We start from the raw sequence: 23336 nt of genomic DNA, 5'->3' as shown, positions 1-23336 counted from the left end.
TTTCACAGTGTTGATTCTTCCAATCCAAGAACAAGGTATATCTCTCCATCTGTTTGTATCATCTTTAATTTCTTTCATCAGTGTCTTATAGTTTTCTGCATACAGGTCTTTTGTCTCCTTAGGTAGGTTTATTCCTAGGTATTTTATTCTTTTTGTTGCAGTGGTAAATGGGAGTGTTTCCTTAATTTCTCTTTCAGATTTTCATCATTAGTGTATAGGAGTGCAGGAGATTGCTGTGCATTAATTTTGTATCCTGCAACTTTACCAAATTCATTGATTAGCTCTAGTAGTTTTCTGGTAGCATCTGTAGGATTCTCTATGTATAGTATCATGTCATCTGCAAACAGTGACAGTTTTACGTCTTCTTTTCCAATTTGGATTCCTTTTATTTCTTGTTCTTCTCTGATTGCTGTCATTAAAACTTCCAAAACTATGTTGAATAATAGTGGTGAGAGTGGGCAACCTTGTCTTGTTCCTGATCTTAGTGGAAATGGTTTCAGTTTTTCACCATTGAGAATGATGTTGGCTGTGGGTTTGTCATATATGGCCTTTATTTTGTTCAGATAAGTTCCTTCTATGCCTACTCTCTGGAGAGTTTTTATCATACATGGGTATTGAATTTTGTCAAAAGCTTTTTCTGCATCTATTGAGATGATCATATGGTTTTTATCCTTCAATTTAAGATGGTGTATCACATTGATTGATTTGTGTATATTGAAGAATCCTTGCATTCCTGGGATAAACCCCACTTGATCATGGTGTGTGATCCTTTTAATGTGCTGCTGGATTCTGTTTGCTAGTATTTTGTTGAGGATTTTTGCATCTCTGTTCATCAGTGATATTGGCCTGTAGTTTTCTTTTTTGGTGACATCTTTACCTGGTTTTGGTATCAGGGTGATGGTGGCCTCATGGAATGAGTTTGGGAGTATTCCTCCCTCTGCTATATTTTGGAAGAGTTTGAGAAGGATAGGTGTTAGCTCTTCTCTAAATGTTTGTTAGAATTCGCCTGTGAATCCATCAGGTCTGGGGCTTTTGTTTGTTGGAAGATTTTTATTCACAGTTTCAATTTCAGTGCTTGTGATTGGTCTGTTCATATTTTCTATTTCTTCCTGGTCCAGTCTCAGAAAGTTGTGCTTTTCTAAGAATTTGTCCATTTCTTCCAGGTTGTCCATTTTATTGGCATATAGTTGCTTGTAGTAATCTTTCATGATCCTTTGTATTTCTGCAGTGTCAGTTGTTACTCCTCCTTTTTCATTTCTAATTCTGTTGATTTGAGTTTTCTCTCTTTTTTCTTCATGAGTCTGACTAATGGTTTAGCAATTTTGTTTATCTTCTCAAAGAACCAGCTTTAATTTTATTGATCTTTGCTATCGTTTCCTTCATTTCTTTTCCATTTATTTCTGATCTCATCTTTATGATGTCTTTCCTTCTGCTAACTTTGGGTTTGTTTGTTCTTCTTTCTCTAATTGCTTTAGATGTAAGGTTAGGTTGTTTATTTGAGATGTTTATTGAGGTAGGATTGTATTACTATAAACTTCCCTCTTAGAACTGCTTTTGCTGCATCCCATATGTTTTGGGATGTCATGTTTTCATTGTCATTTGTTTCTAGGTATTTTTAAATTTCCTCTTTGATTTCTTCAGTGATCTCTTGGTTATTTAGTAGTGTATTGTTTAGCCTGCATGTGTTTGTATCCTTTACAGTTTTTTTTCCTGTAATTGACATCTAGTCTCATAGCATTGTGATCAGAAAAGATACTTGATATGATTTCAATTTTCTTAAATTTACCAAGGCTTGATTTGTGACCCAAGACATGATCTATCCTGGAGAATGTTCCATGAGCACTTGAGAAGAAAGTGTATTCTGTTGTTTTTGGATGGAATGTCCTATATATATCAATTAAGTCCATCTTGTTTAATGTATCATTTAAAGCTTGTGTTTCCTTCTTTATTTTCATTTTGGTTAATCTGTCCATTGTTGGAAGTGGGGTGTTAAAGTCCCATACTATTATTGTGTTACTTTCGATTTCCCCTTTTATGACTGTTAGCATTTGCCTTATGTATTGAAGTGCTCCTATGTTGGGTACATATATATTTACAATTGTTATATCTTTTTCTTGGATTGATTCTATTTTAAAGTCTATTTTGTCTGATATGAGAATTGCTACTCCAGCTTTCTTTTGATTTCCATTTGCATGGAGTATCTTTTTCCATCCCCTCACTTTCAGTCTGTATGTGTCCCTAGGACTGAAGTGGGTCTCTTGTAGATAACATATGTACGGGTCTTGTTTTTGTATCCATTCAGCCAATAGATGTCTTTTGGTTGGAGCATTTAATCCATTTACATTTAATGTAATTATAGATATGTATGTTCCTATTACCATTTTTGTAATTGTTTTGGGTTTGTTATTATAGGTCTTTTCCTTCTCTTGTGTTTCCTGCCTAGAGAAGGTCCTTTAACATTTGTTGTAAAGCTGGTTTGGTGGTGCTGAATTCTCTTAGCTTTCGCTTGTCTGTAAAGATTTTAATTTCTCTGTCAAATCTGAATGAGATCCTTGCTGAGTAGAGTAATCTTGGTTGTAGGTTTTTCCCTTTCATCACTTTAAGTATTCCCTGCCACTCCCTTCTGGGGTGCAGAGTTTCTGCTGAAAGATCAGCTGTTAACCTTATGGGGATTCCCTTGTATGTTATTTGTTGCTTTTCCCTTGCTGCTTTTAATATTTTTTCTTTGTATTTAATTTTTGATAGTTTGATTAATATGTGTCTTGGCGTGTTTCTCTTTGGATTGATCCATTATGGGACTCTCTGCACTTCCTGGACTTGATTGACTATTTCCTTTCCCATATTAGGGAAGTTTTCAACTATAATCTCTTCAAATATTTTCTCAGTCCCTTTCTTTTTCTCTTCTTCTTTTGGGACCCCTATAATTCGAATGTTGGTGCGTTTAATGTTGTCCCAGAGGTCTCTGAGACTATCCTCAATTCTTTTCATCTTTTTTCTTTATTTTCTGCTCTGTGGTAGTTATTCCCACTATTTAATCTTCCAGGTCACTTATCCGTTCTTATGCCTCTGTTTTTCTGCTATTGATTCCTTCTAGAGAATTTTTAATTTCATTTCTTTTGTTGTTTATCATTGTTTGTTTGCTGTTAAGTTTTTCTAGGTCCTTGTTAAATGTTTCTTGTATTGTCTCTTCTATTTCTGAGATTCTGGATCATCTTTACTATCATTATTCTGAATTCTTTTTCAGGTAGACTGCCTATTTCCTCTTCATTTGTTTGGTCTCATGGGTTTTTACCTTGCTCCTTCATCTGCTGCATATTTCTCTGTCTTCTCATTTTGCTTAACTTACTGTGTTTGGGGTCTCCTTTTCGCAGGCTGCAGGTTCATAGTTCCCGTTGTTTTTGGTGTCTGCCCTCAGTGGGTAAGGTTGGTTCAGTGGGTTGTGTAGGCTTCCTGGTGGAAGGGACTGTTGCCTGTGTTCTGGTGGATGAGGCTGGGTCTTGTCTTTCTGGTGGGCAAGACCGCGTTCGATGATGTGTTTTGGGGTGTCTGTGAACTTATTATGATTTTAGGCAGCCTCTCTGCTAATGGGTGGGGTTGTGTTCCTGTCTTGCTAGTTGTTTGGCATGGGCTGTCCAGCACTGGAGCTTGCTGGTCGTTGAGTGGAGCTGGGTCTTTGCGTTGAGACAGACATCTCTGGGAGACCTTTTGACGATTGATATTATGTGGGGCTGGGAGATCTCTGGTGGTCCAGTGTCCTGAACTCAGCTCTTCCACCTCAGAGGCTCAGGCCTGACACCCAGCTGGAGCACCAAGACCCTGTCAGCCACACAGCCAGGTACATGGGGAATTTCTTGCCTTTTGGGAAGTCTGAGATCTTCTGCCAGCATTCAGTAGGTGTTCTTTAGGAGTTATTCCACATGTAAATGTATTTTTCATGTGTTTGTGGGGAGGAAAGTGGTCTCCTTGTCTTACTCCTCCACCATCTGGAAGGTCCTCTCCTAGCCCAGTTTTTAAAGTATGCCCCTCAGGGTTTGATGTTAGCATCTTTTTTTTCCCCCTTAAAATATAATTATCAGGTTTCTTTATTTATATAAAGAATACACACAGTTCTGGGTTTTCAGTATATCTTGAAGAAACCTAAGGGGTTGTTCTAATGATCTTGTTGTTTTACAGGTGATGAAACTGAAACCTACGGTGTTAAAAAGATTTGTCCAAGGTCACAGAGTTTATTAGAAGCCAAACTAGTCCTACATATAATATAGGTCTTCTGATGCCTTCTGATGTCCTATGTTTTTTTCTTTAATCATAAATTGAGTGCTTTAGAGAATTAATGTGTTTGGCTTCTTAAAAGTAAATGAGATTTAATTGAGCACTTCAGAAAGCTTCTCCAAAAAGAATGAAACATAAATAATTACAATCCAGGTCTTAGTTGAGCATTCTTTCCATTTGACCATGCTGCATTCTGCTGATTCTCTGGGCATTTTGTCCATCATCTTGCTAATGTCAGTAGTTTTACAGAATTTCCTAGTTTTTACTATGTTGTACCTTTGCATATTTTGAAAAATTGCTCTATTTTGGTACACTTTTTTTTTTTGTTCTAAATTTTGCCTTTTAACCTTTTTAGTCTTTTTAGTTTCGGTACCAGAAACATTTTACGTTCATTTTTCTACCATTCAAAAATATTTGTCACGCTCTTAAACTCACTAACATTTTATAGCTATTTCTCAGGGCATATCTGGGAATTGATTTAAATTTCATCTCTTTAAGGCTGTGTTTCTGAGCTCCTTCCCAGCTGTGTACTCGGAGCTGTTGAAGCTCTTTGATGTCCGGGAAGTGGCCAACTTGGTACAGGACACCCTGGGCAGTCTGCCGACCATCATGCACGTGGATGACGCCCTGCAAGCTGTTAAACTTCAGTGCATCGGAAAAACCGTGGAAAGCCAGCTGTATACCAACCCAGGTAAGGTGCTGGGTCTCCTGGATAAAACAGTGTCTCTAGAAAGCCATTATTTACATTTTGTCATTATAGGTCAGCAGAAGCAATTAAAAAAGGAAACTAAAAACTACTTTCTCAAAAGCATTGTTTATTTGGATGGTAGAATAAGTTTATTAAATAGTCAGATACAAAAGTATGGCTCTTCAAACTTTATTTCTAGAAAGAATGAAAGCTCTAATGATTAAATTATTAATTTTAATCATAACAAGTTGTAGTATAGGGCATGCTTTTTTCCTTGGTATAGATTTTTTTTTTTAACATTCAACAAAATTTAACATTTTTCTTTCAGAGATGCTTACAGGGACCTGCTATGATCTTTGTTTATTTGTCTCTTTTGTCCTTAAAAGTTTTCCATCAATTTGTATTCTGAAACTGGGTGAAAGTTTCAGTGTATTGTCATTTTTTATTTTATCCTAATCACAAGTGACTAATTACTAAATTGATTTTTGTCATAATATCTATTATTAAATCCCGTTGCCTCTTGTTTTCTTCTGTTTTTTTTCTGAAAAAAATAATAAAATACCAGTCTCATTTAAAGTTTAAGAAGTTTCTGTCATTATCACTGAATCAAAAACTTTTAGAAATTCTTCTGATAATTATGTTTTCACATGAATGCAGATATGTGTGTATAGTACAGTATTTTTGAAATGGTGTTTAAAATATATTTAAGAAAACTTTTTTTACATTATTTTTTTGTAAAACATTTTAAACATACAAGAATAGAGCATAATATGAGTAAATCATTAACAAATCTCAGCAATATCAGATATTTGCTCTAGGTCTTTTAAGAGATTTATCATTATAGAAATAGTCAGGCCCTCTGGTATATATTTGCTTCCTTCATAGAAGTTTCCACTATCAGAGATTCCATTTCTATTTTCTATGCCTTTATTCTGTAGCTATAAAAACATATTTTTTTAACTTCTTGAAAATTTTTTCATCTTTTAGTCTTTATATGATGGCATTATGTTGAATGTCATTAAGTAGAGTGCTTCTTTTTGACTAATATTACACTTTTATATTTATCCATGCTACTAGATATAGCTGTAGTTCTTTTTTAGTTTTGTATAGTATTCCACTGAGTCTATATATATATATATATGTGTGTGTGTGTGTGTGTGTGTGTGTGTGTGTGTGTATAATGGTTAATTTATTTTTTCTCCTGTTGATAGACTGTTAGTATGTTTCTGATTTTTTTTTCTGAAATAAACAATGCTTCAATCAACATGAAAGAAAGTTCAACCTTCTGATTTTTTCCACATAAAAACACATCTCATCCTGGAAAAAAGATGTTTCTCATGGTAGTTTTCAAACTCTATCCCTGAGAGCCCTAGAGGTTCTGCTTCAGTGGTTAGGGCTTCCTCCAGGGTTAAGAAAAGGTGGTGTGAAGTGGAAGGGGTGAAGGTCCAGACCAGGCATCCCAATTTGACTAGACTTTCAATTTTTTTTTACCAAACTGAGAAGAGTTCATTCCCCTCTCAGAAGAATAGATGATTTTTACCATATTTCTCTCTCACTGGCCAGATAATTCTTTGTTAGGTTAAAATCTGATACCAGAAGAGCAACACAGGTAATGAAAACTGTTTTCAAATATAAGGAAATTATTTGGGGGGATTGTGTTCATTATTTGCCCCTGGGAGATGTGTTCTGTCTGTGGGCTCAGTTTCTTATTGATTACTGATGCTCAGGAGGTGGTAGAGAAATCAGAGCTTAGGAGAAACAAAAAGTAGCTGCTACAAGCCAGAAGAAAAGATACCAGCTCTCTGTGGGATGTGATGAGATTATTTACTGGGGCCAGGATAGAGGGACTCAAGAGACCAAGGATGTGTGGACCCTGGAGGGCCTGTGCTTGTGATCTGGAGGAGAGGCTCAGAGCCAGTGCTGGGATTTAGTGATGGTGACACTGGTGTGGAGGAGGAAGGGGAGGTGGGGGAACCTGCCTCTCACGATATGTGGGACAGTCGCCATGGAGGATAATTATGGGGAAGCATAAACTTTTGGGAAGCAAAGCAGCTCCCGATCAATGGAACACTTAGAAGCATGCGCAGATGCTAGTAAGAGGGTCGACTTCTGTCAGTGCCCCAGGAAGATAGAATTAGCTTGCTGTTTAGTGACTCACTACTGAGGAAAATAGACCGTCGTCATGTATAAATGGCAGGGCGCATCTGGAAGGAGGCCATCTTCATGGAGAAAAACAGCAGGCATTTCTGAGAGCCTTCCAAGGCTCAAACTACCCTCTATTTAAATCACATGGGACCCAGCAATAGTGTTAGCAAACCTAGAAAGTATTTCTAGTGACTCTGAAATTCTAAGTCAGAAACTGTGGACTTGGGGGATAGATGGAGCACATCTGTGTTGTCCGGTTGAAAGTTGAGATACTGGAGGCAAAGATGTGCAACGCAAACCACTGGCTCCATAGACCGTGTCAAAGAACTGGGTAGGAGGTCTTGGCTGGTGGTTAAGAGGAGAGAGTGATCCCTACAAGGGCCATGGCAAATCTCACAAAAATAAGCAGATTCTGTCTAATTGGAAGAAGAAGAGGGACAATATAAAACTGTAACTAAGGGCATTGTGTGGATGCAGAGAACCATAGTAAGAGAGGCTCTGGTAGAGAACAACAGGTAAAGGGATTAAGTCTAATACATTTGACCTCTACTTAAAAAAAAAAAAAAAGTACACACACTTCTTAAAACAAGGAAAGGAGTTTTTAAAGGGAGTTTGGAATTTGGTTGCCCCAGTTTTGTCTTATTTCCCCAAAAATACCTATAACCAAATGACAGAGAATGGGTAAATATTACCTAGGAAGCATAACCAAAAAAAAAGAATAGCATCACCAAAATATGGTGAAATCAGACTCATGTTTTACATATAGTTTTGACCTCTTAGTTTCCTATTGATGCTACAACAACTACCACAAACTTAGTGGATTAATGTAACTCAAATTTCTTATGTTACATGTCTGTAGGGCAGAAGTCAAAATGCTTCTCACTGGGCTAAAATCAGGTTGTCAACAGAGTGACATTCCTTTGTATAGTGTCTAGAGGATAATTCGTTTTCTTGCCTTTTACAGCTTCTAGAGGCCACCTGCATTCCTTGGTTTGTGGCCCACTCCTTCATCTTTAAAGCCAGCAGTTGTAGCGTCTTCACATCTCCCTCTGACTCTGTCTAGCTGCTTTCACTTGTAAAGACCCCTTTGTTTACATGGTGCCCACCTGGATGATCTCCCTATCTCTACATCCTTAATTTAATCATTTCTGCAAAATCTCTTTCATCTAACGTATTCTTTTCACATAACATATTCACAGGTTCTGAGAATTAAGATGTAGATATCTTTGGGGGCAACCGTTTATTCTGCCTACTACATATGGGTAAAACAAACAGTTCAGAAGCAGTGTGATGGCGTAGAAGGTCAAAAACACTCAGAAGTCTATGAATTTTATTTACTTATTGAAAGTAAAATAAATGGAACACGAAGTGCTGCAGTCATGTGAGTACACACACCTTGGCCAGATGGAAGTTACAAATGACACTTTTCTGATTAAAATTATAAATCTGAATAGGGCAAAAGAAAGTAGGGATAAGTATGTTACAGGGTATTCACTGGCTATGTATTCAGCTGAAGACAAAGTACTTAATTCTTGACTGCCTTAATGACAGTTCCATTTCTCAGAGCATTGTGTATGGCAAAGATAATTGCTACTCTGAGCTGAATTCTGATCAGCAAAGATGAACTGGTTAGTGATAGAGAAGTGAGAAGAATCTGAGAAAGTGACCTCGTTTTCTGGGGGTTCATATTAGCTAGAAAGGAATGTGGAGCACAATTGGCCCACACTTTAAGAAAACAAATTTCAAAACATTTTGGAGAACAAGACTGTAGAGGTTACAAGCCCCTAGGAGAGAGAGAAAGTTCTGAAAGTTGGCTTTGTGCTAGAATCCTATATTAGGGTTCTGCAGAGAAGCAGACCCAATAGTGTATGTTTTTGTGCGTGTGTGTATGTGTGTGTAAGGAGATTTATTATAAGGAATTGCCCCATGTGATTATGGAGGCTGAGAAGTTCCAAGGTCTGCAGTTGGCAAGCTGGAGACTCAAGAAAGCTGATGGTATAGTTCCAGTCGAGTCCCAGGGCCTGAAAACCAGGAGAGGTGATTGTATCAATTCCAGTCTAAATCTGAAAGCAGGAGAAGATGGACTTCTTAGCTGAATGACAGGCAGAGAGAGTAAACCCCCCCCTTACTCCACCTTTTCTTGTATTCAGGGCTTCAACGGATTAGATGAAGCTCACCCACATTGGGGAGGACAATCTGCTTTACTTTGTCTACCAAATCACATGTTATTCTCATCCAGAAACACTCACACAGACACACCCAAGATAATGTTTAACCAAACATCTGGGCTCCCATGGCACAGTCAAATTGACATATAAAAGTAACCATCACAAATCCCAAGGAGAAAAAAAGTGGAGGAGACACACACAGGAAGCAGCATGGCTGCAGGATACCTCTAGTTGAGCTTAGATTAGAAATTAATACATACAGAATACAAGGTCAGCACCACAGAAGGGAATGAAAAAAGCGATAGGAAGGTTCAAGCCATCTTGAGTTAAGGGCCAAGGGGCAGCCTCGGGGCTGGAGGCATTCCACAGCCAGGCAGGACTGAATCAACCCCTTTGAGCTGCACCCTCAAGGTGAGAGTCTAGGGCATCTGGCCAGACCTGAAAGACTTAGCTCAGATTTGGAATTTAAGCAGGTTGTTATTTGATGTCTGAATCACGTGGGGTCCAGTCAGACGTACTTAAGGTATAAAAGTTGAACAACTGACTTCTCCCTTTTTCCCCACAATTCTACTCTTCCTGTTTTTTGAAGGCCAGGAAGAGGTCTCAGTGATGTTGGAGAAGACAGCTTTAGCAATGGCAAGAAGAGTAGATTTGAAGTATAGAGGTCGGGGCAGGGAAGTGTGGAGAGCGGGAACAGAGGGATGGTTTGAGCAATGGGAGAGAGAGGGCAGGCGCTGAGTCTTCTCAGACAGCAAGGTCAGGCTCTGGGGGACGGTGGCTTTGCATCAGATTTGCACTGGGCTCCATTGCTTGGCGCTTGAATTGTTCAGCAGAGGTCTGCAGTCATTGCTGCGCTATTTGCTTGCTAAGAAAAAGTCATATACATTTCTGCTTTGGGATAATTGAGCAGTTTATCAGGCAAACCTAAGCGCAGATAATAGAGGTGAGCATAAGTGCGCTCAGTGTGTAATGACGAGAAACATGACGATGCTACTTTCTTTTCCTACAAAATAAAGAATCAGATTTCTTAGGGTAGGGATTTCTTAAGAAAGCAGCCAAAAGTCATTTTTTTTTCCTTTTCACCAGCAACTCCTCGGTCCCTGTTAGCTCTTTTGTGGATTTGATACAAGGCTGCAATGAAAGTAAAGGAGAGAGGGAGGAAAGTGGACTATTAGACTATTTTTACAGTTTATTCGGGGAATGAATGCCTCCACCTCCCCATTCCACCTCCCATTTTAGGCCATAATATAAAGGAAGGATGTGTGATTGTTTATCTATTAATTTGACAACTTTAAGAAGGAAATATTACTACAGTTGACGGGTGCCTGGTAGCTTTTATTTCTTAGAACTATAGTTAAAGCATAGTTGAGTATTGACTTCTCTCACTGCAAGTGATTAAATTTCTTTCACTTTTGAGAATGCCATTTGCTTAAAGCTTTTCTATTAGCCAGAGCTTGCGCTGTAGTAGATGGGCCTTATAAAGATGAGCAGAGTTGCATGAATAAGGGCTGCTCTTTTTCCCTAGAAGTAGAATGATAATGCAGGACCACTGGAAGAAGTGTAAAGACCTCAGTTTTTTTAATGTAGATTTCATGTTGGTTAGCCAATATAAAAATAGTTTTGTTTTTTTTTTTGAAAAATCCCCTGAGACCTCAAGAAAGCCTTTGTTAAAATATCCTTAGTGTTTTGCCCCCTCTAGTCTCAATTCCTTCATCCACTCCCTCCTCGCTGCCCTTATCTGTGTTTTCCCCCAGGTCCCCTTGCTCAAAGTGGAAAAACTTAGGAGCGAAGGCCTTTCTGGGTGGCCTCCACCGTCAGGGAGCTCTGAAAGCACTTGCAGAGAGTTTCATAGTTTTCATAGTTGTTCAGCCTCTATTCTTGGCTTTTATTAAAGATTTGCACACATAAAATTTTTAAGGTGTATATATTAGTTAAAACCATGTTAAGGTGCAGGTTCTTAAAGAAGTACTTAGAAAGGGGCTTCTTGGAAAAGAATTTCCACATCTTTCCCTAGAAGAGAAAAAGATAAAATTAGGAGTTTTAGGTAATGCGTCACTCTGAACACAGAACTTAAGATGAAAAATATGCATCACCAAAATCGTAGCCGACCCTAAGTTTTATCTGTGGCATTTGAAAATGAAGGTAAATGTACATATTTTGGGCTACTCACCATCCAATTTCAACTTTGTTCTCTGACCTTGTTTCTGATCTCTTCAATACTGATTGAATGAGCAAGCACGTTTCTGGGGAAAGGGTGAACCCCTATCTTTTCATTTCTCATCTGTCACTCAATCACATAGGCACAGATTTCCGGGGGCGGGGTGGGGAGTGGAGCCGGGGTGTGTGTCTTGTTTCCAGTGCCACAAGCAGCTGCCGTGGTTTGCGTTGAAGTATGGTGTTAGGAATAGCTGCTTTCTCCTGGGCGCCCAGGGCGAGTGCCAGCACGTGGGGTCGCTGCAGACTGGAGTGTGATAATGTGATGTGCAACCTCCTTACTTGCCATGTAAGCTGGGTTAAAACACGAACACAGAAATGTCAGGTCCATTTCAGTTGCCTGTCAGATCCAGGAGAACTCATGGTGGAGCTCATTCATTCATTCAACAAATGTTTATTGTGAGCAGACCCCATTCCAGGTATTAGGTTGCAAGTAATGTAGCAAATTACGATACAGTCTGTGTGGCAACACTATCCACCTAGAGACCTCAGAGTCGTTCCTGAAGCCCTCTTCTCCCTTTGCCCATCGTCCCCACCTACCACCACCACCGCTCTTGGGCCTCCACAGTGTCTCCCTTGCCCAGCCATTTCTCCCCGCTCCCACTCCCACTTCTCCATGCAAACTGTCACCTGCTCTGACCTGCCTCAGTGGTTTCTATACTTTTTCCCCATATCTCCTTTCTCCTGTCCATCTGTATAGCCAGAGTTCCCTTTCAGAAACTCATACCAGATGATGTCACTCCCACCCAGTTCCTTTATTCACATCCCAGTTGTTTTATTCTGTTTTGAGGACACACTCCAGGCCTTGTGATCTGGCCCGGCCCACCTGCCTGGTCCCATCTCCATATTTCTTCAGTCTGCTTGGAACCCACTTTCTTCTCTTCCTTTCTGAACCTAGTTGACCCCCATGCACCCTTCAGGGCTCAGTTGAACTCTTCATTTCTCAAGAAATCTGCTATCTGCCTTGCCCACCCCATTATTACTCTCATTCTTTGGCTTTTTACTTCTTGGATCACCTAACACATCTGTAATAACTAAAGAATTGGTGATTTAGTTGTTTAATGTCTGTCTCCTACCCTCATCCCAGAAGGAAAGCCTCAGAGAGCAGGGGCTATATTTATCTTGATGACAGTTCTATCTTAGCTTCCGTAACAGTGCCTGGTACATAATAGTTGCTTGATAAACGTTTCATGAATACTGTGTACTGGGTCATGGCTAGGGATCAGGATGGAGCAGCGATAGCTATTGAATAAATGATGTGCGTTAAAGAAGGAAAGTCTTATTACAAAAGCAACTTTTGAGCTAAGGTTGAGCATGAATATGACAACAGAACAGTGTTCAGTGCTGGAGTCCCAGACCAGGAGCAGAGCACAGTTGACAAAAGTAAAAAGTACACCTAAGGCCAGACCTCATTGTGCTGGTAGCCCTGTGGCAGGCATTAAAAGAAATACGAGACTTCTAACCTCACTCCCAAAAGAAATCAAGAAATCACTAAGAGAAGACAGGCGAACACAGATAAAGGCACTTTCCCACTGATGGAAACTTTGCATTCCTTAGGATTTTGCTTTAGGTGCGGGGTGTGGGAGGGGGATTGAATCCACTGGGTAAGAATCACACAGAGAGATCATCCTTAGCCCTGTAATTTGTTTTCCTCTGTGATCCTGACTTTGTCTGCATGGCATGTAGCCCCTAAGTCATCTGTGATCCTTTCCATTCTGAATGTTGTCTGTCCTCTAATGTCTGAAGGGCTTGTTTGCAGGTTTTGTTGCTCTCTGTAACACTGGCAGTTCAATTCCTGGTGGCTTTGATCACAAAGACCTAACCCAGCTCTGATTTCAGCGTTTCCTATGCGGCTGGTGCTTCCCTGCAGCCAGCAGCTCTGCTACATGCAAAGCTGTGCCACAGCTTGACCTCTTGCCCACCTGGTTTACCATCTCTGCGTCCTGAGGCTGCCACAGAGCAGCTGCTTAAGTGTCCTTGCTGATGTCCAGCCCACGCTGGGACAGTTTGTGGAGAGTGGCCAGCAACCCTGCATGCCACCACAGGACTCACAGACCCCACTCCTGTGGGGACAGATGACTACAGGGATTGTTGTCTAAAGCTTTGTTGATAGAGGAGGCAAAGATGATGACTTTCCTCGAAATTAACCGCAAGGAGGAAATTCATCAGCATTTTTTAGCTGCTTCTCCTCCTTCCTAGCCCCACACCCACTGGAAATTGCTATCAGGAGCTGGCTTTATCCACTCAAGTGTGTACAGGCAAAACAAAAAGTGAGACGCAATGCAGTGAGCTTTATATGAGATACATAATATGAGTGTTTTGACCCTTTCAAGGATAGAACCTGTATAACAGATAACTGTTTTTAAATGTTTAGGAAGTCAGTATTTGTTCAACTATGGGTTTTCTTTTTTCTTTTTTTAATTAATTAATTAATTAATTATTTTTTGGCTGCGTTGGTTCTTCGTTGCTGCGCCCGGGCTTTCTCTAGTTGCAGCGAGCCGGGGCTACTCTTCAATGTGGTGTGCTGGCTTCTCACTGTGGTGGCTTCTCTTGTTGTGGAGCACAGGCTCTAGGAACGCGGGCTCAGTAGTTGTGGCTCGCGGGCTCTAGAGCACAGGCTCAGTAGTTGTGGCGCATGGGCTCAGTCGCTCCGTGGCATGTGGGATCTTCCCAGACCAGGGCTCGAACCCGTGTCCCCTGCATTGGCACGCGGATTCTAAACCACTGCGCCACCAGGGAAGTCCCTTCTTTTTCCTTTGAGCCTTCTTGACGAATCCAGGTATTTTCTTTTAAAGGTAAGAATTAGCATTTTAGCCAGTCAGCTTGTTTGGCATTTACCCACCCATTCTATCCTGTGCATTGGCTGATATTGCCCTAGTAATGGAGAAGCAGCAAATCTACACACCACACATGAATTATTTGTCTACCTTACTTACTTTTTTGGCAGTAGAGATTTTCTTAACAGTTGGCTGCAAATTGAATTTTTAGAAATCAAATCCCACTGGCTGCAAGAACATATCAGATAAGCTTTATCTTCCTTTCTAATTAAACACCACTAGACAATGACTCCTGTCATTTAAGCTTTCAGTTTCCTTTTCTTGGTTCTTTTTCTCAAGTAATTGATTTGTAAATAAGTATTTAAGTTCCCCGGTCACGCTTCCTGTTGAAAGGAAGCCTGCAATGAATTATTTTACAAGTTTGGGTTTTAATACTCTGTGTTCGTTTTTTTAAAGTGAAGTGTGCCTGTGCCTTATGTGGTTTGTTTGGATGGTGAACCTAAGGCCACACCTCCTTGTGTTGGTAGCCTGGTGGCAGGTGTTAAAAGAAATATGAGACTTCTAACCTCACTCCTAAAATAAATGAAGAAGACAGTAAGAGAAGTCAGGCAAATGCTGATGAAGGCACTTTCCAAATCGTGAATACTTTGTTTGCATTTCTTATGATTTTCATTAGGATACAGGGTCATATACTTTTTCACCTATGGATATACCTTATTTTATTGGCTAGGAATCCAGTGCATTGTTAAACTGAGTAGGTGAAATTGGCCATCCTTGCCTTATTTTTGATCTTAAGGAGAAAGCATTCATTCAATCTTCTACTATTATTATGTTAGCTAATGGTAGGCATTTCATTAATGCCCTTTATCAATTTGAGAAAATTACCTTCTATTCTTATCTTCCTGACAGCTTTTATCATTAATGGATGCTGAATTTTGCACATTTTTCCTACATCTACTGCTAATATGGTAAATTACATTGATTGATTGACTTTCAAATGTTAAATCAATTTGCATTCCCAGGATAAATCCTATTTAATCATTGTGTGTGTGTGTGTGTGTGTTATTTTAAAATTTTATAAGGATTTTTGCATCTATGTTGATGAGAAATGTCAAATCTGTAGTTTTGTCTTGTAATGTCTTTGGCTAATTTCGGCATAGATAGTGCTGGCCTCATAAAATGAGTTAGTTGTATTCCCTGTTTATTCTATTTTCTGGGAGGATTTGTGTAGACTTGATACGCTTTCTTCCAATAAGTGCTTCATAGAGTTCATAGAAGCCACCTGAGTCTAGAATTCTCCTTGCAGGCTTTTAACAGCAAGTTCAGTTTCTTTAATAGGTATAGAGTTATTTAGATTATCCAGTTTTCCTTGAATGAGTGAAGTGGAATTATAATTTATGCAAACTCTTTATAAGACACATGGTTTTTTATAAACCAAAATTAATCCATTTGAATTGTTGCACAGATGACATCTTTTAGAAAATCAAGCAGAGCAGGACAGGGGCTGGGGCATTTGTAAGTACACATCCCGTAAATAATATGCCCATTATGGGCCCCCGGTAGGCACTAATTTTGTGCTCATGACATCATGTTGAAAAATAAACCTTCAGGACAATAAACGTATTCACTGTTACTTTTTCAAAAGATTGAAATATATACTGCATAAGTCAATTTTTAGATTACTATCGCCTTACTATTTCAAATACTAATGCCAAGTTAGAGATCGAGATAAGACTTCCATTTAAGGGAGGATTGACACATGTGTCCATTATTCGCAGACTGACTCACTGAAACTTATTTGTAGCCCCCGAATCAGTACTGTGGCACTTTTATGTTCATTCATGGGCACACGCAGAGTGGTGAGCACTTGAGTTCCGGGATGCGCACATTCCCAGCTGAGGTCCAGCAAGGCGATGCTCTGCTTCCATTTCCACTCACGTGGGGATGAGCAGAGAGCAGAGGCGGCAGAGGGCAGGAAGCTCCAGCTCTGGGGCCAGTTTAATTCCCAACTCTTATCCCTGTTAGTGGGGCTCCCTCAGGCAGGTCGCTTCACACTTCTGAACCTCGTTTTCTCTTTTGTAAAATAAAGAAAATAGAATCTACCTTGATGAGTTGATTTTAGGATTTCAGATTGTAATCTCTGTGAGGTATGCACAAGTACCTATATATTTCCTCTAGGAGAACTGATTCCCTTTTCGCCATTTCACTGTTCCCAGTGACTTTTTAGGAATGAACTACCATGCCTAAGAGGAAATCAACTCTATTTATCTTTCTTCCCTGATGGAAGTATATGAATATGAGCTTTAGATGTTAAACAAACCTTGCTTTTAAGATAAACCTCATCTGGTCCTGAAGTAATACTTATTTTATATATTGCTGGCATTGATTTGCTAAACTTTTGAATTGTGGTTTTGTATCTATGGTCAGTAAAGGAATTTTTAAAAAATATGGAATCTCACAAGTTCAGGAGAGTGGGAGAGGAGATGACAACACATAAGAGATATCAACAGTTTTTACAAAGTCTGACAGCAGACAAGAGAAGGCTGAAACACAGACAGGTTTATGGGGTTGGGGCAGAACCAAGAAACAAACTAGTTTAGTACCACAGAATTGCAGAAAACTCAGGATGGTATCAGAAAGGATCAGGAATTGAAAATATGAGGTATCTCTGAAGATTAAGGGTGCTAGAAATTTTTAAAACCTTTAGAAGGAATATTTAGTATCCCACCCCACCCTACCTCAATCCCTCCTCTATTTTAGCAAAAAATGGAAAGTTTACTCTCTAGAGTAAGCGAATGAGACATGCCTGGATTCAGAAGAATCAGACAATGCTAAATTTGCGGGGTGAGGCTCCACACTGTAAACAGGGCCTCAGTAAGCAGATTAAACAGAGGGACCCCTACCAGCCACTTCCCCACCAGCCACTTACTGTCTTAATTCCACATTACCCAGAAAATGATGGGTTCATGCTCCCCAGAGAGGAGATTAGCAGATTTCTCTCTGGAGAAACTGACCAGCCCAAGAGCAGACATCTCAGATTTTGAAATTTGGGGGTCCCCTGATGAAACATCTGCATGTCTCTCCTCCCTGTGGTGAAGCCTCATCAGTCCACGAGCTTACCTAGGCACACAGGTATTTTTTTTTTCCCAGTTAGCATTTCAGTACCTCACTTGAAAAGATGAATGGACAGTAAAAGATCACCAAATACTGGAGAAAAACCTCTAATGTGAAAGGCAGAGGCCAAAAGGAAAAAACAAACAAACAAAAAGAACTTGAAAGACAAAGATAATTAAGGGAGGAAAAAAAAATCAAAAAGTTGTCTCTGATTTCCCCAGAGAGAGAAGATAGTATATCCATGAAACAAGAATGGGAAGCTATAAAGAGATCATTCAGAGAAATAAAGACGAATGGCTGCATAATGAAAATGCAACACCTCTTGTTTGAAAATTATTAAGAATTTCATGATGGCTGCAGCAGAGCATTACACCAAGTGTCGACTGAAAAAAAAACAAAAACAAAAACGCACAACCCCAGAGCTGTGAGTTAAGTTTTATTTGGGGCAAAAATGAGGACCATAGCCCAGGAGATAGCCTCCCAGATAGCTCTGAGGAACTGCTCTGAAGGTAGCAGGGGAGGTCAGTATATATATGTGATTTTGGCGGGCGAGGGGGGATGTGTGTAGTCAAGCACACATTTTGGCAGAAGGTGGCTTCTCGTCATGAAGCAGATGTCTCTGTTAATGATTTTAGTGCTTTTCTAGATACGAGAAGATGTAGGAAATTGGGCTCCTAAAATCTTCTGAAAAATATCTAACTCTCTGAAGGCCTGTTCTGCCAGTTTTTCCCAGACCACAGAATGCTTCATTCCTGATCTCCACCCTGAACTCCTTTCAGGGTGTGCTGAAGATCAGTGACTGCAGTAGCTAGTGACTTCATCCTTGTAGAGGCAGATGGCGAGAAGCAATTTTTCGTCCACACAAGCGTGGGGCCTTTGTGGGCACAGGGATCTGTGTGAGTGCACAGGTTGTACGGCCACAACACTGGACTTGGAAATGAGAAGGACTCTTGGAGATTAAATATATGATAGTGTAAATAAGAAAATTGAATAGAGGGGTTGGAAGGTAAAGTAAGGAAATTGCCCAGAATTTTAGACAAAAGATGAAAAAATATTCAAGAAAAGTAGAAGGCAGCTGAAGAGATTCATGACGTGAATGTAGTCAGAGTTCCAGAGGACGGAAGAAATAGTGGGAAGGAAATAATCCTAGAAATAATTCAAGGCAAGTTCCCAGCACTGAAGGACATGGGTTTATAGATTTAAAGAGTCAAGGCAAGTCATATAGTCATGAAATTTTGAATTACCAAGAATAATTTCCTGAAAGCTTTCAGAGAGAAAAAAACAAAAATACAACAACAAAAATCTGATCTTGGGGTTTCCCTGGTGGCGCAGTGGTTGAGAATCCGCCTGCCAATGCAGGGGACATGGGTTCGAGCCCTGGTCTGGGAAGATCCCACATGCCGCGGAGCAACTGGGCCCGTGAGCCACAACTACTGAGCCTGCGCGTCTGGAGCCTGTGCTCCGCAATAAGAGAGGCCGCGATAGTGAGAGGCCCGTGCACCGCGATGAAGAGTGGCCCCTGCTTGCCGCAACTAGAGAAAGCCCTCGCACAGAAACGAAGACCCAACACAGCCATAAATAAATAAATAATTAAATAAATAATTTTTTTAAAAAAAATCTGATCTTGGACAAAGGGTTGGAAATCAGGATAACAGCAACGCAAAGTGTTAATTTAGCCAGAAATTGTATACAACTCTTTTGAGAGGCTGGGGAGAAGAAAAGGGGGTGAAAAAACTAAATTCTCATCTACCATAGTAGGAATTCAGTAGATGATCCATTTCAAAGAAAAATCTGGAAATCGCAAGAGAAGCATGCCATTTAGGTATTGGGAAGTAAAAAAACCAAAAAAACAAAAAAACACCTATTTCAATAAAAGAGTCAAAGGTCTCGCAAGTGCAGGAATCATGGGTTGGGGAAGAGACTACTGTTTTTCAATATCAACCTTGTAGAACTAGTACCTTTATAACTACATGTATTAATAATTTAGCAATTAAAATTAGATTAAAGAGTAGATAAGGATTTGCACGAGGTTTGCACGGGACTCTTCCATGCAAAACTAATGCTTCTTCTCCCTCCAGATTCCCGGTACATTCTCTTACCTGTCGTGTTACATCACCTCCACATGCACTTGCAAGAACAGAAGGACCTGATCATGTGCGCTCGGATCCTTAGCAACGTATTTTGTCTCATCAAGAAAAATAGCTCAGTAAGTAAATACAGGTTATAAGGTGTAGTTCCCATCAAATGGCTTCTGGAAATAAAATTTTAAAAGTCTTCAGATAAACCACACCAAAGAGTCATCCTTTGAGACTCTCACTTTTATTTCCAGCTGCGTTGGACTTTTTACTTTTCTTCTAAAGGAATTTTTTTTTAACCTTGTGGGATCGCTGTAACCCCAAATAACCTGGGTTTCCTAAACTTGTATTTCAAGAAAGAACTGAATACCCAATGAGAAAAATTAGAAATCTCAAAGCCTCCCACATGTGTCTTTAATCTTGATGAATGCTCTGTGGCGAGAATAAATTATTGCTTGCAAAGACAGCCTGTTTGGGCCCATTATGTGGAAGATTGCATGATGATGGTCCAAGCTTGGCTGTGGGCCTTGGGCCCAGCCCCGTGGATACAGAGAAAGCAAAGGAGAGCCTCAGGAGGCTGGGGGTATCTTGCACCACAACCGTTACTCACCCGACAGTAATCACTCAATTGTTACCACAGTAATCACTCAATTGTTATGGCTTTAGGAAATTCCTGTCATGTTCCTGACTCTGGAGGCAATACAATTGCATTAGACAATGCAATGTCAATAGAGAAAAACCACATGCTTGCTTATAAATGGGGGCAACTCGGAGTATGCATGTTCATGGCTCAGGGGTCTGACGTGAAGTCAACATATGAAGTATGCCCTATTCAGTTCTGTCAATCTGCATCTGTTCACTAAGCAGCCTCATCTGTAACAACCTTTGCAAAGCAGGGTTTGGCAGTGAGTGCTAAGATTCGTTTCTTTGTCTCCCTTTTACTGCTATGCTACAGTTTCCCCATTTTTGTTCCTCTGACTTACGATCACCTTCTGAAGATCTCAGCAGTCAGCTGGCATGGGCTTCCAGTGGAAGTGGTGGAGATAGGGCCCCAGTGCTGTGGGAACAGAGTTGGCCCTTGAGAGAAAAAGGCCAGAAGCTCTGTGTCTAAAAGTGTAGTACGATAGCACAGGGAACTCTACTTAATACACTGTGATGACCTAAATGGGAAGGAAATCTAAAAAAGAGGGGATATATGTATAGGTATAACTGATTCATTTTGCTATACAGTAGAAACTAACACAACATTGTAAAGCAACTATACTCCAATAAAAATTAATTGAAAAAAATAAAGTATGGTATGAGACACCTGCATGGGAAGGACCATTGATTTTTATACACCCAATTGAATAAAGCATAGCTATGCTGGGCCTAGTTAGAATGCTTTTGCTAACTCTAATTGCTCAGAGTTAAAAGTAAGTTCAAAAGTTCACTGGGGAAAACTGAAAACATCAGGTGATAGTAGAGGTGATTTTTTTTTTTTCTCCCATTTCAGTGTTAAAGTTGCAGTCAATTTTTGTACTTATCTGATAAGGAATTCAGAGCAGAAACTCTGCTCTGGGGGAAAATCCTTAGTAGTTTTCTTACACGTGTAAGAAAGTTTATCATAAAATCCTAGCCAAAAAGCTCTTTTAAACTCACACTTTCTAAAAGTTTTCTTTGCAAAGGCAATCTCCTTGGTACACAAAGTATTTGTAATCATAGTGCTTCGTCTGGTGCAGGTATAATAACTCAAATCTGCTACATACAGTCAGTGCAGAGCAATTTGCGTTTCTCTCTCAAGTCCTGGGGGCTTAGATAGTACTAATTTTGCTTTGGGGAAGCAGTCCCACCATGACCAATGACATTAAGTCCAGTCTGTAACTAACAGTATTCACCCAGACCGAATGCTGTTTGCTAACCTTTACATGTAGGGATTTTAAAAAATCATTTTTATAGAAATAGTCATTTGCACTTAAAATAGAGTTTTGGAAAATGACCTGTGCAATTCCAGTGATGAGAAGAGTAAATGTAAGCACAAACTGAAATCAAAAAATTATAGACTCTTAAAACCAAGAGGGACGTTTAGTGAAGAATCAGGCCCAGAAAGGCAAACTGACTTGCACAGGGACACACACCATGTTAGTGACATAGCTGGTGTTCTGAATTAGTCTGGGGTGCTTTCCAGAACATCGCCCCATCATTTTACTTGTATCTCAGGTACCCACTGCACAGTGGAGTTGCATGCTCTTGGATAAGCTGTTAACATCTCCGTGCCCTTTGTTTTCTATAAACGAAGGTCATTCACTTAGGTGAGTTAGGGGAGGTCCAGGTCTTTCAAGCTCTCGAGTTCCCTGACTCTTTGATTCTATATTTGGAAATGTGCTTTTTCCCCTTTTCCAGTAAAGAGAGATTAGTATATACCTTAAGCCACCATTTCCTGAACACATTATTTTTTTTCTTAAGGAAAAGTCTGTGCTGGAGGAAATAGACGTGATAGTGGCCAGCCTGCTGGACATTCTGCTGAGGACCATACTGGAGATCACCAGTCGACCGCAGCCGTCCGGCTCCACCATGCGTCTCCAGTTCCAGGATGTCACGGTAAGGCCATAAAGCAAATGGCACACCAAACAGCATAGTTGTGCTTGTCAAAGCCTCAGTTGCTTTGAGGGTGGGTTGCTGTAAGAATCTGGGGAATCTGGCCTTGGGAGGTTGATCTATGTTCATTTCAAACGTATATGAGTTTACCTTGATTTTACCAGGGGATGAGAGTAAGATGCATGCTTGTTAAAAGATCTTGGATTAAGATATTTTTAATTACAGAAAGCCCAGATTGGCCCAGTTTATTTTCACTTTGCCCAATTTAAGTTAACCTGGTTCTAAATCCCCAGTCTTCTTGATAACTTATCATTCTTTTTTTTCATCCATCGAATTGCTTGGGGAAGTGAGAATAGTGAAATAGAGAAATAGCAGCTGGGGGTCCTGAATTCTGATTCTGATTTTCTCACTATGACTAGTAAGAATCTTAATTTGGGGTGGGGTGAGGGGGGCTCAGTTTCCTCAGCTATGAATTGAGAAAGTTTGACTTGGTAACCTCTAAGATGTCTTCAAGCTCCACTATTATGAATCTAATATAACATGATTTATAAGAAATATTGAGACATAATTTATGTGATAGTTTGTGTATATATTTATACGTGTGTGTGGAGAGCGAGAGAGAGATATACGTAGATGGATGGATTGGTACATAAATTGATTTCTATTTAAAACTCACGTTCAATTGACCAAACATTTTTTTTTTTTTAGGTCTGATTAAGAACATTCTTCCAAATACCATTTGCAAAAATGGCAGTAGATGCTATAGTTTTCACACATAAATTATTTACAAAAATGTCAGCCTTTTACCATTATTTTTACAAATTGTGCATTATAGAACCCCTGTCTTAAGAATGTTTGCCTAGCCCCTGATGAAAATAATTTTTGTTTTTACTTAAAAAAATAAAAAGTCCACCCTGGCTCTCCTGCCAAAGTTGAATGTTTAAGGATGGCCATCTTGCATTGAATTTTATTTTCTCTGCTTTCAGAGCTAAGATTTACCTGATTCCTCCTGCCAAGCCCTGGGTTTGGGAAGTAAAGTTAAACTCTTTCTTTTAACAAACTAAGGTTAAAGAGAGTATGAAAAACTTCCTAATATGTGTAATAGCTGTACTGCCTCATTAAAAGAAAAGAACAAGCAGTTAATTTCTCATGGTCTGGTGGAATTTCATGTGTAAAATGCTACCTACCTCATAGGGTTGGCTTTGTGTATTTAGCAATTATTTGGTTCATAGTAAATGCTCAAAACGTCGTTTTTTTTCCTGAAAACCGCTGGAGTTCGTTATGGGTTTGAAAGTTTGGGGGGTTTTGT

The 23336-nt window shown here is 39.7% G+C and overlaps 1 protein-coding gene across 3 annotated transcripts in view; it reads left to right on the top strand.

Moving 5' to 3' along the window:
- Positions 1-23336, top strand: part of DOCK4 (dedicator of cytokinesis 4) — a 490817-nt gene that overhangs the window by 353532 nt on the left and 113949 nt on the right. For all 3 annotated transcript variants that reach the window (XR_014266607.1, XM_082472224.1, XM_082472223.1), the window contains exons 23-25: positions 4768-4960; positions 19454-19581; positions 21896-22030. Coding sequence is in view for 2 of the 3 variants with exons in the window: in XM_082472224.1 (XP_082328350.1) it covers positions 4768-4960; positions 19454-19581; positions 21896-22030 (456 nt within the window). In the remaining variant the exon portion in view is untranslated. The remainder of the gene's footprint in view (positions 1-4767; positions 4961-19453; positions 19582-21895; positions 22031-23336) is intronic.

Source organism: Balaenoptera physalus, assembly GCF_965194825.1.
Source record: "Balaenoptera physalus genome assembly, chromosome: 8".
NCBI classification, from domain to species: Eukaryota; Metazoa; Chordata; class Mammalia; order Artiodactyla; family Balaenopteridae; genus Balaenoptera; species Balaenoptera physalus.
This window is presented reverse-complemented; position numbering and strand designations above follow the sequence as displayed.